Below are 16628 nucleotides of genomic sequence, written 5' to 3'. Positions count from 1 at the left end.
CACTTACAAACTACTCCAAACAGGTGTTATATTAAAAATATATACACATTTATTCCAAGGCCTTTAAAACAATGACCGTAGCGAGAAATCACAATACAACTCTAGTAAACCAACACATACCATACCAATACAATATATATATACAAATACAAACAAGTCTCAAGCGTTAGATGCACGAAATGTGTAGTCCACCTAAAAGGGAAGGAAAACAGGCAGTGCAAAATAATGCTTAGACCCAGTCCGCCTTCAGAGGCACCTAACTAAAAGGAAGTCCGAGCCCTACGAAGAGTGGAGCCTTGTGCTCAAAAGTACCTGCACACGCTGGTGCCAACGGGCAAAAGGGGGAGTCTCTTCGAGGGAATCAGGCAGTTCAGTTTAGTGCACAAATGAAGAAGAACAGAGTTCCGCGACTCAAGCGCAGCCACCACTGTGGGCAGAAGCAGAGCGCGAGTACGGAAAGGCGTGCTGTTTTGACACAGCGGGGAAAAGCTATGGGCTCCTGCAGGAGGGCGACCAGTTCCTAGCTATGCTACTCACCGGTCCCCGATGCAAGCAGACCCAGGCTTCTCCGCGTCAGTTTCAGTCGCTGGCAGGTTCAGGAGAGCAGGGGACGTCTCGTCGTCGTGTTGATTCTGCAGCAGCAGAGTTGAGTTAAAGATGTCCCAAACGAAGTGAACCCGCACAGTTTGTTACCACAGCAGGGCAATGGAGCGGCCGTGTGTATCTCAGTCAAATGTACACTACTCACTTCAGACCTGGGAACGCCAAGTGTACGAATCGTGTGAGAGTGACAAGGACTAGAAATACTACACAACCTGGCGGCGGTTACAGAGCAAGATTCCTGTGTAGGCTGGTCAGTCTGCTGGATGGCCCAGAGACACTTCCGAAGGCTTACGAGCAGGAGATGGTGAAGATGCCGAGAATAGCTGTCCCCGCTATTCCAAGGGTCGAAGTACCAGTACAGGCCTTCTGGTTCGATCAGAGGTAAAAAGGGTTTCACAAGGCAACAGCAGTGCAGAGGAGCAGTCCTTGAGCGGGTCACCAGCGATTCCTCGGTTCAGCCTCGTGGTTGCAGGATACTGGGCTCCGGTATTCCTTCGTTCGTGAGAACTCAGGAGATCGACATGGTAGTGGTGTTTCCAGCCCCCTCTTATCCACGGTTCCCTTCGCGCCAAAACGGTGGGGACCCAATGGGAGATCCGCTCATCAACACTCACACCATACGTGGACCTATCACGGACCACGGTGGTCCCAGGCATTTACACCACCCTAGACTCTCTGGCACCCAGGATGTGTATTGGGACCAGACATCCCAGCCAACATCCTGGAGGCACACACAAGGCCTGTAGAAGCCCGCGAAAGCATCCGTGTTTCGCGGGAAAGTACATGCCCAAATAAGGAAGGCCCCGGGTCGGCTCGACCTGGGGAAGGTGAAGGGAGCAAGACGGTCAGCGGACGGGACAAAGGAGCCTCGTGGTCTGGCCATTTTGGGAGCCAGGCCACCATTTTGAGCTAAGAGTGAGAAACGCGCTTAAAACGCCAAAAGGAGCACAAAACACAAGAAACGATCGCTGCCACCATTCCCGTCCGTGATTCACTTGCACCGATCAGTTACAATCCAAAAAGAGTATCTAGGGTCTGTAGAAGGCTAGAGACCCAAGAGAGCAGTAACTTAGCTTACAGTGCCCTCTTGTGTCATGTTGTACGAAAGCCGCAACATGATAAAAGAAACTACGGAAAACAGCGTTTCCCGGTACTGACTGTCTTAAGGGCATGTCAGTTTCCCTGTAAGAATGGAGCGAAAGCCCAGAGGAGTGCGGCAGAAGGCTGCACTTCTCTGGCAAAGTCTAGATCATGGTGAAAACAGCAAAAAGTTTAGGGGTTGCCACATGGAAGGAAAATTACCCACAATTACGAAATCTTTCCTAACACCCCTTCCCAAACACACACAGACACACAGTAAGACTTGAGTTCCCTGTCCGATGAGGAGGAATATCAAGAAATTCGGGTGAGAGCGGAGGGATGTGGCACACTTAGTAGGTCAGGAGTGGACATAAGAGGAAACAGAGAAATCCCAAACTGAGGAACAGTAAATCAAGGTATGAAAATGAGTTAAGGGAACAATAACCGTGTATGATCCAAGAAAGAGACAATTTAGCCAATTCTGCTGAGATTGTGCGAAAGAACATGCAATTAAAAATGGCATTATACATATCCCCATCTATGCCAAGGATTATGGGGTACTTCCTTTCGCCGGACCAATTGGTATTGGTGATCTCACAGCTGTCCTTATTTCAAAGTTAAATCACAGGTCTGCCTTTCTTCACGTCTCACCCACACGTGGGCAGCCTTCACTTGCAATATCATGTTGCTACTTAAAACTTTAACACACACCGGTCTCTCAGGTTGCTTGCCAACTCACTGGATGTGTGCATCTCTTTCGTGGTTTTGCGATTACAGATTCACGAGTCAAGGTTAGTACTACAGGCTTGGCCACGCCTCCCCATCTCTGCCGTTCACCGGTGGGTGGGGGGTTGCTGGCGTCCTTGAAACACAATACAGTTTTCACTTGTGTGATTTGGCCTTCTCCACGTGTCTTTCATGGCCTGTCGGAGGCAACGACCTCCAGTAGGGAACTCTTGGGGATTTTTGACCCGCTGCTCGCGTCCCTTGGTTCGTCGCTCTGATTCAGTAGGTGTGCCTTTGTCCCACAAGTTCTGCTCGTACTCGTGTTATGCCTTGCTCAGAGCGTGTCTCTAGGTTCGGTCTTTTATCTGTGTGAAGAGAGCTAATTGGTATCAGTCAAGTGCCTGACTTTGCCTGACCCGATTAGCGGGACATGTCCAATGCGATTTGTAAGAGTTAGCCTCTTTACTCTCAGTCGCCCTCTTCCTTGGCCCAGTGTTTGTGTAGAAGGGGGGTGGGGAGGGAGAGTCAGGGCATCAGAGAATTCTTGAAATAGGATGCGTCATGGGTTTGGGAAAGGGGGGGAATACCGCATCTCACCCATAATCGCCTTACCCAGACTCCCCGAAGACCCCTCACCCAGGTGATCCTCACGCACTGGTCCACCCCCAGGAAATGGATCCAAAAGCAATGGCCATGTTTTGGCCACCTAGATGAAAAGTCCCAAAGGATTAGCGGGTGAGACACGGCTTGGTTTCTCACACTGTGAAAATAACAGAAAAGCCAGAGCCAAAACTAACTTGTAAGTAGCGCAGAGCCATGTAGCGCAAGTTGCTGATACAGTTGAGCGAGAGGAGTAATAACAGCTTTTTCTAACACATTAATATAAGACTTTGTTGATATGGTGGTGGGCCTGTGGAGAAGGCCATTTCTGTACTAATCCGATATAACAAGACAGGCATGTGGAGAAGGACATTGTGTGCAAGCATTGGTTGTGAGGTGTGAAAGGGCAGGGCCTGTGGAGAAGGCCGAAGTGAATGAAAATAGGGCGATCAAGCGAAGTGGTAAGTATAAAGCGAGTGGTATTGCATGAAGAGAGAGTGACATTTTAAAAGGTTTGAATTAATAAAGGTAAGGAAGAAGTAGGGAGAGAAGAATATTTCAATAGAAAGAAATAAGGCAGAGACAAGGACGTCCTATTGGATGGCTGCTCCGTTTAACAACGAGTGGGAAGTTGCCCCAATACAACGATAAAATATCAAAGTACCATTTTGAGTGTGTACACAACATAGTGGGCAAGTGTTATAAAGAGTGGCCCGCAGAGGGAACGTTTGATAAAGATATTAGAGAAAGTATGTACTCCTACTTGGCAGTGACTCACAAAGGGGCAAAGCTTAAAGAGAGACAGGGCTTTGGAAACTGTAGGAAGAAAAGGAGAAAGAAACAGTGAAGGGCAACGAGAAGGAGGAGCAGGGAAGTGCACATCCCCCTCCCTATATGATATACCCATTGTTAAAACCAGCTGCAAGGTATACAAATCCTAAACGAGTATCTCAAGATAAATAAGAGACAGAGAAAAAAAGAGGAGAGCGACACAGGCATCATTAACATAGACGATCAAAAGAGGCAGAAATATTTAAATTACATAAAAAAGAGCATGCAGCAACAACTTGACAGTGATGATATTTTATTTGTATTGCGCTCATACACAGGTGTTTCAGAGCGCGATGAGGCAAGGGACGGGAAACAATGGAGGACAAAACAACGATCTTACTATGCCCAGTGACACTGATAACGTGCAAGTGCAGGGGAGAGGGAAGGGAGAAAGTGCGGGTGCAGTGAAAAGTGCTGAACACGTGATTAACAACAACAGGTAGTGCGGCAAACAGGTGGTAAGTGTGAGAATAAGGTGTAGACAACAGGTGTCTGTTAAGTGCTGGAAGGGGACTGTAGGCTTGCAGATACAGACCCAAGTGCCTGACGTTGCAAGAAGGCAGTGCGGGTCTGTGGCTGAGAGGGCAGGGATCTGGGCCTGAAATCACAGGGTAACAAGGTACCTGCTGCCAAAGCAGACAGATTAGCAGGGGAGAGGAAGAGCAAAAACAGAAGCAAAGAGGAAGATCTTGAGGTGCTTCCTGAACCGAAGATGGTTCTCCTCAAGTTTCAGAGAGGCAGGGAGGCTGTTCCAGAGGGAGGCCCCAGCGGAAGAAAGATCTACCACCAAATCGTTGCTTGGAGAAGCAACTGACCCTGAGGGAGTTGGAGGTGAAGGAGCAAAGGGCTCGAGTGGGAATGTATAAGGGCAGTGTGTTCAACGAAGCACAAAAAGCAATGGAATGGGAAGTAGAGGAAAAAGGAAAGGAACACAAGAGGGAGCCAATGAACAGGGGTGGACAGCAGGACGTATACAATTTAAAATAGACGTGTGGAGACAGGACAAGGGCAACAGTGAAACTGACATGGTGGAAGAAGGGCACACCATATCAGACTGGGAAGACAGTGCTAACAGCGATCAAGGAATGACAAAACAGACACCCACCATTTGACAGACAGGAGACGGGAAAGGAGAAGAGAAGAGGAGGAAAGAGAAGAATCACTGGATGACTGTGGAAACAGGCTCTGAAGCAGGAAAACCAGAATAGCGGTAGCAAAAAGACCACAGTGTGGCAATAAACGCAGAGCGCGCACGCAAATGCCCCTTTTACAGAAAGCAAGGGGCTAGGTTCATTACATACCCTGGCAGACAATGGACAGGGACAATCTAGTTTACAGTTTACCTTTGTTAATGGTGGGGGCGAGCAAGTGGATTTATGTTTATGAGAAAGAGACAGCAGGAATCTTATTGGCCGTAGGATGCATAAAAGGTTTACTGGCAGTATTGGTTGGGGGGAGGAGTGAAAAAATATGACAACAGGACAGATAATCCGGGGTAAAATTAAGCTCCAATATACACAATGGAGTACCTTTTAACAACCATCGAGCACATGTTTGGAAGGCTCTAAGGGAGCTGCAGCCAGACACGTCAGACATGGCTTCTATATTGGCTCTCAAAATGAAACCCGATGAGGATCCCGCAGAATACATACGATCCATACAGGAAATGTGGACGCAGGAAAATAAATATTAATGGGACGAACAAATACCTTTGTTCTACCACATCTTAGTGAGGGGGCTCCCTGCGGATGTGCGGGTCTCTTTAGAAAAATAGTGTGAATAGATTCAAAGTGGTAGCCGGAGATACAGGCGACAATTGCACGCTAATGCAAAAGAAAGCAGGAAAAGGATAAGGAGACAGTTGATAATGCTACCAAGGCAGTAAACAAATTGGTTCTGAAAAAAATGCCGAAAATACAAATGGAGGGAGCCATATTCACAGGTGTTCCACAGGCACAGTAAGGAGGGCTTCCAGCGGCTGCGGTAATGCTGGCATGAGTTTACACTCAGGTGCCACCCAACCAGCAGTGGGGAACTGTACAGATGCAACAGCAAACAGCATTCATAAATGTGCAGCAGCCAGGGGTTATGCAGGCAGGCAGAGCAACTGCATACATGGGACAGTATCAGGCTGGGAGAGGATAATATGCACGTGGTAGGGGAATGGGATACAGGGGAAGGACTCCACGTTTTGGAGTACAGTGCTTCACATGTGGGAATTATGGACAGGTCGTATGAACATGGCCACTTGTTGCACATGCAGGGCAACCACAGCAGTCATACATGCAGCAGACTCCACAGCAAGTGCAGGTAATGCTGCAGCAACAGCAATTACAGATACAGCCCGCATAGACACAGGGTATTACTACCCAGGGAGAAGTGCAGGTACAAAGTGGGGAAATATCAGGAACTCAAGGTACAGTGAGCGTACTTCAGGCACCAGCACAGACACAGATACCAGAAGGGCAACAATACTGGGACAAAATACCATAGCCCAATACACAGGAGTGACAATGCTGGGCAGTAAACCATTTGCGTCATCCACAAACACTTTTTCCCAATAGGGCTGCCCACGGGGAGTGCGTGCAAGTGTGTCCTGTTCTAGCAGTAACTGAAGACCCAGATGAGGAACCAAAGGTAGCAGTTCAGATAGGACAGAGGGGAATTTTCTTTCTTATAGATACTGGGGCAACCAGATCGTGCATTAAGGAAGAAGGATTTCCATTATCTAACAAATGTTTGGACACACAAGGCTTTTTGGGGACAATTTTGAAAGTTCCTCTGACAAAAGATTGACCCTTGACAATAGAGACACAGCATATTGTAGCACCTCTGCTGTATTCAAATGACACTCCCATCAATATTCTGGGAGGGGACCTCCTCAGCAAATTGAACACCACAATTTCATTCTCGGAGAATGGGATGGTGTGCTCCACACTGGGAATGTACCCAGCCCGAGTGGCAGTACTGATTCAGGCATACCATGCACACAGCACAATGAGAGGGATACCTACACACAGAGGTGTTTATGTACAGATTGCTGGGATGATTGCCAGGGATTGAGGGGAAGGAACCACGGCATAAAGTGGTGGAGTACGTCACTGAGGGTCCTAAATAAGGGGAATTACCAATAAGAGACCATACGAGGCAGCAATGCACAACTAAAGAAAGGCAAAGTGTCACAGGTTTCCCCCTTTCTCACCTGTTTTCGCTGCTTGATGGATTCCATTGTAGAAGTTTTCTTCCTTATGGTTCCGGTCTTGTACAAGCCCGCCTGCCTGTGTTCGTTCAACTTCTTGTCCGGGATCGATAGTAAACTCCAGGAAATCCAGGAAGAAAAATATGGGAAGCACTCGGAGGCGGGTGCACGGATTCCGGGAGAAGGTTGGGTAAGAAGGAGAAGGGATAGAATGAAGCAAGGGTCCGGGAACCAGGAAAGCAACAAGGTTCAGAGAAAGCAAACTACGGAGCACACGTCTAGCCACAGCTAACAGTAGCGTTGAGACGCACAGAAGCACAGGGGTGTGGCTATTTTATCAAGCATGCTGCAATGAACGTGAAGGCTGGCAGGCAGCGTTCAGTGATTGTGGCCATGTTGGTAGTACAACAGAGTGTAAGCCCCGACGTGACAGGGACCAGGAGGCCCAGAAGGGGCGTGTCGGATGGGTCATGACAGCATGCCTCCTCCGAAAACCCATCCCGCCAGGTTTGTCCGGGTGTATGAAATGGAACCTTCGGAGTAACCTGGGGGTATTCAAATTGGAGACGGGTTCCCAAGTGCGTTCACTGGGTGGATATCCTTTCCATTCCACCAGGTACTGGAGCTGTGGAGCTGACCACGTTTATATCTGGAGTCACATATTCGGGAGACTTCATATTCCAGTTGGTCATTGACAAGGACAGGGCTAGGTCTGAGGTTAGTCCGAGAGGTCTGGATGTATGGCTTTATTAGAGATGTATGAAAAACTGGATGGATAATCTTCCAGGAATCTGGTAATTTGAGGTGGAAGGCCTGGGTTGATGATTTCTTTTATAGGAAAAGGCCCATAATATCGGGGAGCCAGTTTATTTGGCCGTAGATGTCGAGGCAGTAGTTTCGAGGATAACCATACTTTATCGCCTATTGAGTAGGAGGGCGCTGGTCTTCTCTTTGAGTCTGCATAATGTTTGGTCTGATTCCGGGCTCTTTCTAGCTGTTCTTTGGCTTCTCTTTGTACATTGATAAGTGTTTCAATCCAGGAATCGACTGTAGTAACCGGTGTAGGATGGTGGAGGACAGAAGGTAGAACCGAAGGGTGGAACCCTTGGCTAAAGAAGAAAGGGCTGGTTTTAACAGCCGAGTGATCCGAGTTATTATAAGCGAATTCAGCCACAGGTATTAGGGACCAATCATCCTGGACCTTGGTAGCAAAACATCAAAGATATTGTTCTAAGGTTTGATTCACACGTTCAGTAGCTCTGTTGGTTTGGGGATGATAGCCTGAGGAGAGAGCCCGTTGAATTCCTAGTATTCGACAAAGGTGTTTCCAAAACTGAGAAATGTATTGGGGTCCTCTGTCCGATATTATCTTGCAAGGGAGACCATGAAGCCGGAATATGTGTTCCAGGAAAATTCCAGCGAGTTCCGATGAGGATGGTAGTTTATACAGGGGTGTAAAATGAGCCAAATGAGTGAACAAGTCAATGGTGACCATGATAGTCGTGTATCCCCTGGAAGCTGGCAATTCCACAATGAAGTCTGTAGTGATAAATTCCCAGGGCCTTGTTGGTAGTGTAGGCTGCAGTAGGAGACCCGCCGGTCTCTTGTTATGTTTGTTCTGACTACAGACAGAACAGGCTTGGACGTACAGCTTAACATCAGTCTTCATTTTAGGCCCCCAGTATTGCCTTTGTATGAGACGGAGGGTATTGGTAATGCCACGATGTCCAGAGTGAAGTGTATCGTGGCAAAGGTTTATTATCCTTTGTTGTAGTTTCTGTGTGGGAATGACGAAGGCATTATCTTTGAACAAATATCCGTCCTTGGTTTTCAGATCCCATTGATTCTTCCTTGAAATGTTCTTCCAGAGTTCAGAGGACTGGGTTTGTAAGCAAATTTGTTCCAGGAGGTTGATTGCGTGAGCTACAAATATCTTATGTGGAAACATCTTAGGGAATGTCCGGTCTTCAGGAGGTTCGTAATCAGGCGTCAGCAATTATATTCGGCGTTCCAGGGACATGGTGAATCTGGAACTGGTATTGGGCAAAGAAGAAGGCCCAACGGGCTTGACGGCTATTTCTACATTCCAGGGCCTGTAATACTTGAAGATTTCGATGGTCCGTGTGAACCTGGACCAGATGTTTTTCTCCTAAGAGTAAATGATGCCACTCGGTAAAGGCTTGACGGATGGTTAACAGTTCCTTTTCTAAAACAGAGTAGTGGGTTTCACTGGGAGTTGAGGTCCGTGAAAGATAAGCAATAGGATGTTCCAGTCTGTCGTCAAATTCTTGTTTCAGAACTGCTCCAATGGCGTAGATAGAGCGGTCTGTTTCCACTAAGAAGGGCCAATTAATATCAGGTTGAGCCAGGATGGGAGCTTGAGTGAACTCTGTTTTCAAGCATTGGAAGGCTTCCTCCTGAGCTGTTCCCCAATGAAAGGGAGCGTCTTTCTTCAACAAGGCAATAATCGGTTGGACTATCTCGGAAAAGGAAGGTATACATTTCCTATAGAAATTAGCTAAGCCCAGGAAGGACTGGATCTGTTTCACGGTGGTCGGACTTGGCCAGGGTAGTATAGCCTTTACCTTGGATTGATCCATTCCAATACCTTCTGGGCTAAGAACACATCCTAGATAGTGGACAGTAGGGACATGAAAGAGGCACTTCTCGGGTTTTGCCAGGAGCTTGTGTTCACGTAGCCGTTGTAACACTGCCTTAACATGTTCCTCATGCTTGAGTGGGTCCTTCGAGAATATTAAGATATCATCCAGATACACAATGACAAAAAGGAATAGCATATCCGAAAACATCCGATCCATGAAACGTTGGAAGACCGCCGGGGCGTTAGCAAGTCCGAAAGGCATGAGCAAGTATTCATAATGACCAAAGGGTGTTCTGAATGCTGTCTTCCATTCGTCACCTTCTCCCAGTTCCGTACTCCATTCAGAAATGGGAGTCATTTCTCGAATGTCGAGGTGGCACAATGGGACAGTCTTTAACTAAATGATTGCGAGAAGCGCAATACATACAAAGTTCCTGAGACATTCTTCTGGCTCTTTCCTCTGACGTCATTGGTCCACAAGCCGTTCTGAGCTGCATAGGTTCAGGATCTGAAGGAGTGTGAGTGCTAGAGCCTGAGGATAGAGCGACTTCTTTGGGTACAAAAAGGCGAGTTTTTCTTTTCTCCGAGTGCCTTTCTTGTATTGGAAAGTTAATTTGGAGGAATAAAGTTACAAGGGCATTAAAGCTATCAGGTCTAGGGACCCAAGCCAGCTCATCCGTGAGCTCTTTGTTTAAGCCCCTCCAGTAGAAAGTGAAACAAGCATCAACCCAGCCAGTTTCTTTAGCTAGCTGCTTGAATCTGGTCGTATAGGTCATTAGGTCCTGTGAACCTTGTCTGTAGTTAAGCAGGTTTTCTTAGGCGGGAAAGACCATGTCTGGTCGATCGAACATGGCTTTAAATGCTGTCAGAAAGGCTGTATAGTTCTCAAAAAGGAGGTCGTTCGCGGTGAATAGAGGAATGGTAAGGCATAAATTAGTTTTCAAACATTGATTAGCAGAGTTTGCAAATTAAATTATTTTTTATTAGCAAACACCCTCATTTGATTAGCAATTTTGTACTAATATTGTTAATGTCACCAGAAGTTATTTGTACCCAAGACATGAAATAAGCAACAATGCAGCAGTTTTGCGTACCGCTGAAATAAGACATTAGTGAGAGGAGTCAGGCCTTGCAAATTCTTTAAACTTCAACTAGACCTACAGGTAGGGTAACTTAGTATACTTATTCAACCTAAAAATGTCAAATGTGATTTCTTTAAAATGTTGCATGTCCCTACAAACCCACTAATGTTTGGCACACTGCTGCCACCTAGAGGCCAGCCATTCGCAGTGAAACCTTTGACATTTTTTCTGCAAAGTAAATGTTAAATAAAAGTTTCAAACATCTCTTGCGAATGCTTCTTGCCCTTTATAAAAATCTACTTGACTGTGTGAGTGGGTAAAAAGACTCTGCGAGCCATAGATGAGTGTCAGTAAAATGTAAAAGGTTAGCTGCATGAATGGACACAAATAAATAGATATGATAAAAAAAGGCTTTGAAAACAGTTTAGCCAGCTGTCTGCAGGTGGTTATATAAAATTCAATCATAAAACAAAGCGTACTCTGGAGGCCAACTACAGTGTTTGGTATTGCAGTAGATCTGTAGATGTACAGACTGGATGGAACTATTGATCAGTACTTTGCATAAGCACCTAGTTCGCTTTGTGTATTCATTATGTAAGAGTTAAGAAAGGAGACTAAGCAGAGTGGATTGTCTAGCAGCCATATAAAAGGACAAACTACGTGGAATATTGTAGTTTGTGGTCATCTCACTTTTAGGGTACCTGGTATAAAGCAACAGAGTGATAATACAGAATTTCCAGGAATATGGGTTTGGCTCATGGGTTGAGCACCAGCTACAAGATGTATACAACCTGCAGGTTATAGAACTAGGTTTGCCATCAAAAGCATTTGATCATGTACAGTTTCAAAAGTGTTCACTTGTCAATATGATGCATCTTTCCCCACAAAATGAAATGCAGTGGACACTATGAAATTTAGATACCAGTTTAGGTTAGTGTAACACATGGGGATGATGCAGTATGTTACAGTATCAATACTGTAATTATGCATTATGTAACAACTTACATTTTAGGAATGGAAGTGCATGACTATTTGTAAATAAATATAAAGTTGAAACATACTGGTCTTCACCAGGCAGGATATAGAAAGCTTAATAAAAGTATCAACCCGATTACTTCTGGTTTGCAATTATTTGAAAAAGAAATTCTTGCCTTGCACACCCACACATGCCTTTGGCACTTACGATTGGAGGAGATTATTACTGCTTCACTTTCTCTCCATTAGCACTTGAAGTGAACTGAGAAAAGCAGGTGAAGAGAGCATGGGCAAGAGAGGAATGCAGGGCGAGCTGTGCGTTCATTGTAGAGGTCATCTTAAATAGCTAACTTTGCTACACAAGTGTCCATATGATTAGCAAACGTACATAATTGCATAGCAAATTGCTATGCAACACTGCTTATTTTATGCCTTGGAGTGGCCCAGGATAGGGCATTGCCTGACAAACGAGAGATTACAAATCCCACTGCAGCGATTTTCAATGTATATAGCAAGGGTTTGAAAGTAAAATGGTCCATACAAGAGCCCAGAAACTGGCGTGATTTTTTCTGGGAACCAACATATTTGTCCAGAATAATGCCCCAAACGGGGTTCTCTTGTGTTAAGGCATCCCGAGCCAGAACCATTTGTTTCAAGGCTGCATTGTCTGCCTTAAGGGTCTGGACTTCAGTAGAAAGATCTTGCATAGCCTGTATAAGGTCCTCCATAGGATCCATGACTACAGAACTTTGTTGGCATTCTCGGACTGACAGGTATGGGATTCACCTGAGCTCTGAGGCAGCAGATTGGTAAAGAGGATTCGCTGCACCAATGTCGAGGCCATAATCTGGAGTTCTGTAGATAAGGATGGTTTTCTCCAGATGCCACCCTGGCTGTAACAGTGAACACAGTACAGGTGGACACCTTGGGCCAGACTCCAGTATATAGGGAAAAACCCTCCAAGGAGGAAAAAACCTATTGCTTCAAAAGATGGTTCAAGGAGAGCAAGATGAAGATATTCAAAGCTCAGTTACAAGTTGAGCTCAAAAGGATGACTGAGAGCAGCATACGAAGCTAAGGAGTAACCAGAGTCTGGGAAAAGGAAGGAAGGCAGCAGGGCAAAGAGAAGTGAGACTGGAGAGAGCAGGAATAAGGAGGAAACCAGGAACAGCGATTGGAAGCCAGGAGAACAAGAACTAGGAAGATTGAAGGCAAAGAGTATGAAGCGCTGAGCTAGGATCCAGTACTTTAGTGTTGAGATGCGGGGAGTTCCTCTGAAGAGTGGCTCAAGTAGATCATTCAGTACATTTGGTCTCTCGGGCAAGCAGCATCTGTGGAACGTGAGATGTCGCCACATTACGTGCCGCCATATAGGGCTGGGAACAAAAATAAGCCTGCATCCTATCGCGGGTGCCATCTTGGAGGGGACAATGTTGGCAATAAAATGTAGAGGATGCATGCATCTAGCCCAGACTGACCAAAGACGTGAATTCATGACACAATCATTCCATGCCTTGCAAAGTCAATGTTGGCCATACCAGCATGCCATGCAGCCACCTAAGACTGCAGCGAGGGGAAGAAAGAAACCAGAGGCCCCAGCAAAGTCTCCAAAGCTCCAGTACCCAAGGAGACCCATGTCGCTAAGGAAAAAACAGGACTCACTGCACCACCCAAAGATGCTAGGGCACAATCCCAACTTGTCCAGAACTAACTGATTGTCGCAGGGAAAAAAGGGACGGGCCAAAAGGGGTTTATCAAGGCTAACACAAAAACCGAGCCAGAGGGAAATGTACAGATAGAGATTGGCCCTAGTATCAGTTGAGGCACTGAATCAATGGAGGGGAGATAAGGCTAGAACCAGGACAGGAGAAGTATAAAAGGATTGGCAAAGAAAGAGTAAGGGGTGTTCGGGTGAGGTCAGGAAGAGAGTCAGTGGTCTGAGAGACTAGGTGGAGGACAGACAGTGGAGCGGAGAGAGATTGTTAATGGTAAAGTGGTGGTATTGAGAGAGGCTGGGAATGTGTTGGTGTTTGGTAAGGAGAGTGAAAGGGGCTTGGTGCAGCGTAAGGAGGGTGAGTGAGAGACTAGGCATAGAGAGAGGGCGAGTAGAGAGGAATGTGGGGTGAGAGGACATGGTAGAGAGGAGAGATGGGACAGGAGAGAGGAGAGATAGAGAGGGCACAGGAGAGAGGAGAGGGCACAGGAGTAGGCAGAGGAGATGGAGGAAGAAAGGGAGAGAGGAGAATGTTTGAATATCTGTGGAACAGACAAAGGGAGAAGGTGGAGACCAGAGGAAGTAGAGGGAGAGGGATAAGAGTAGAAAACAATGAAAAGTAGGAACATCAGAGGAAGGAGAGCAAGAGGGAGAGCAAGAGAGCAAGCAAGTGGTAAGAGAAAGGAGCCGTGTGCCTGTGGAGGCACAATATTAATAATCTTCTTCCAAACCAATCAGGAGAGTATCAAGATGGGGACCACTTTGAAGAACCCTGTAACTTCGGAACCCATGGGAGGATGACAGAGGGACCACTACTAGTGTAACCGGGCACAATACCCTATAAATCACAAAACCTACCTGTAGGTGACACCATGGAGTGAGGGAGTTCTGTGAAGCTATCTGTGAAAATTCACATTTAGTGAGAGCCAAGTCTGTATCTTTTGCTTTCTAGAGACACATGGTTTTCGAGGAAAACTGTAAAGAAAAGCATCTCGGTGGGCAGCACATATGCCTTCTATAAACACTACTCAATAGGCCCAAAGCAGTTGATAGGTTTACAATGAGTTCTTTTGACCTTGTTAGCTGAATCTTGGTCGGTTTTTTGTTTACAGTGTTGACAGAATAGTTCCAACAGCCCTTGTGTTTGCTGATTTATGATCTCCCATAACTTTTGAAAGGGTTCAGAATGTAGGAGAACGCGAACATTACTCCATGTACTGACACTGTACTCCTATTTAAACTGGGTACCCTCCTGAACCCATCTTTTCTATAGATCGACGGTTAGGGTTGTACCATGCTCAAGGGAGGGCATGTGCGAGGGTGGGGGTCGCTTATGCACCGCTACATAATTTTATTTGCTGCTGTACATCAAGCTTTGGTCCCATTCCTTTCCCATGGATGGTATCTCAGGAGCATGGCAAGCAGGGCTGATGGATTACACGCACTGTCTCTACTGCAGTGAGTAACTTACTTGTTCAGCCTTGTGTTACTACAAACATTTTGACTGAAATACTCTTATGCATAGGTCTTAATAAAAGGGTCATATGCATAATGTTTTGTGTCATCTGTCTGAAAGCACTTCATCCATAGAGTAGGTGTCAGCCTTGTTGGTAGTGGCTTTTAGTATTCTAATCAGGTTTTGTTGATTTCGTATGTGTATTGTTGGATATCATAATACCAAGCTATCTGACATTTCTGTGGTTGGATTTCTGATGTTGACACTACATCACAAAGTCTGCATGTGTCAGAAACGGCCCCTGTGTATTTTGAAAGAAACCACTACTTAGTAATATTTTTGCAGTTAAGTATACATGTTCTACTATTATGACTGTTTTGTTAATATTGGTCCCTAAGAAGGGGTATTAGTCCAAAAATGAGCTGAGCTATAGCCTTTAAAATAGACAGGAACAGTGTTGCAAGGACAGTCATGCTCACAATGTTGAATTGATGGATATCCAGTTTTCGATTTAAATCAATGTATTGAATGTTGATCCAACAGTGAAGTGTACATTGCAATCCAAATTCAAACTCTAAAACAAACTGAGTTGATCAACCCTTTACAGTAATGAATGAATGAAGGACATTTTTGGATTTGATCAGACAGGTTTCTCCAAGACTACACATGGATACGCACAAATAGTTGCAAACAAGTTTAGTTGTATGTGTACTGTTGGGGCAGTCTTAACTATGCAGTATATGGAGAATAGAATTGCATTCTGATAATGCTCAGTGATTGAGGAATGAGTATATACTAAGATATGTTTGATTCATCAGATCAATATAGATGAGGTCCAGGTGAATGAACTAGACATTTGTACTATGCCACAACCTGCTAGTCCCATTGCTATCCATCATGGACAGGGTCAGAAAATTATGTACTGTTTATTTAGTAAAAGACAGATTTGGAACCTTTTCACACATAGCTTTTCTGCACAGGAGGTACAGATTGTTGGCATACCTCCAATGCTTACTCCAACCCAGAAGGCATACATCAGAAAGGAGGAGAGTTCACCGACGGTCATGTGAGCACTGCTCATTAGTAATCCGCCTTTGTACAGAACAGAGAGCACAATCAGGTTCCCGGATAATCCAGTCTGTGGAGAAAAGAACATTCACTTTAGCAGCTGCAAATCCGTGGATTTCATCCACAACGAAAAAAACAATTATTGGATTAAGGGCCATGAAAGCAAACTGCTGTTCTCTGCATCTACTGATTCATATTCAATACAGCCACAGGAATCTATAGTAGTAAATGAGACATGTCTAGAGTATTCAGAGCTATATGAACCTTAACAAAAGTGCAATAATAAAAAAAGAACAAAAACTAAAATAAAACAAAGTATCCTTCTGAAAATACCATCTCTTAGAAGAGCCTTAAGATGGGAGCTGAACACAAATTCAGAAAAGTGTGATCCTTTTAGCTCCAGGATACCCCAGGGTCGCAGCAGCTCTATACAAGCTTCACTAACATAACATTCAGAGTGCTACAGGGCTTTGAATTTGCAACAGGAAAAGCACATAGTTCTTTTTATTTAGGGAGGCCCTTTTAGGCCCATGTGAATACACAAGATCTTGAATGTATTGTTTTTTTGAAAATCAGTCAATTGTTAGTCAATATAAAGTTATTACAGTATACATTTATGAAATATTTACTACGCCCACCAAGAATACTAATGAGGTAACATTTTCCCTCCCCACAAGCATGAAGTACAAATT

At 45.3% G+C, this 16628-nt stretch overlaps 1 protein-coding gene across 2 annotated transcripts in view; it reads right to left on the bottom strand.

Moving 5' to 3' along the window:
• Nucleotides 1-16628, bottom strand: part of ABCB10 (ATP binding cassette subfamily B member 10) — a 550176-nt gene that overhangs the window by 222716 nt on the left and 310832 nt on the right. For both annotated transcript variants that reach the window (XM_069607430.1, XM_069607431.1), the window contains exon 6: nucleotides 15871-16006. In XM_069607430.1, the coding sequence (XP_069463531.1) occupies nucleotides 15871-16006 (136 nt within the window). The remainder of the gene's footprint in view (nucleotides 1-15870; nucleotides 16007-16628) is intronic.

The sequence above is a fragment of the Ambystoma mexicanum genome, chromosome 4q (assembly GCF_040938575.1).
Source record: "Ambystoma mexicanum isolate Mex_15411 chromosome 4q, UKY_AmexF1_1, whole genome shotgun sequence".
Taxonomy (NCBI): domain Eukaryota; kingdom Metazoa; phylum Chordata; class Amphibia; order Caudata; family Ambystomatidae; genus Ambystoma; species Ambystoma mexicanum.
This window is presented reverse-complemented; position numbering and strand designations above follow the sequence as displayed.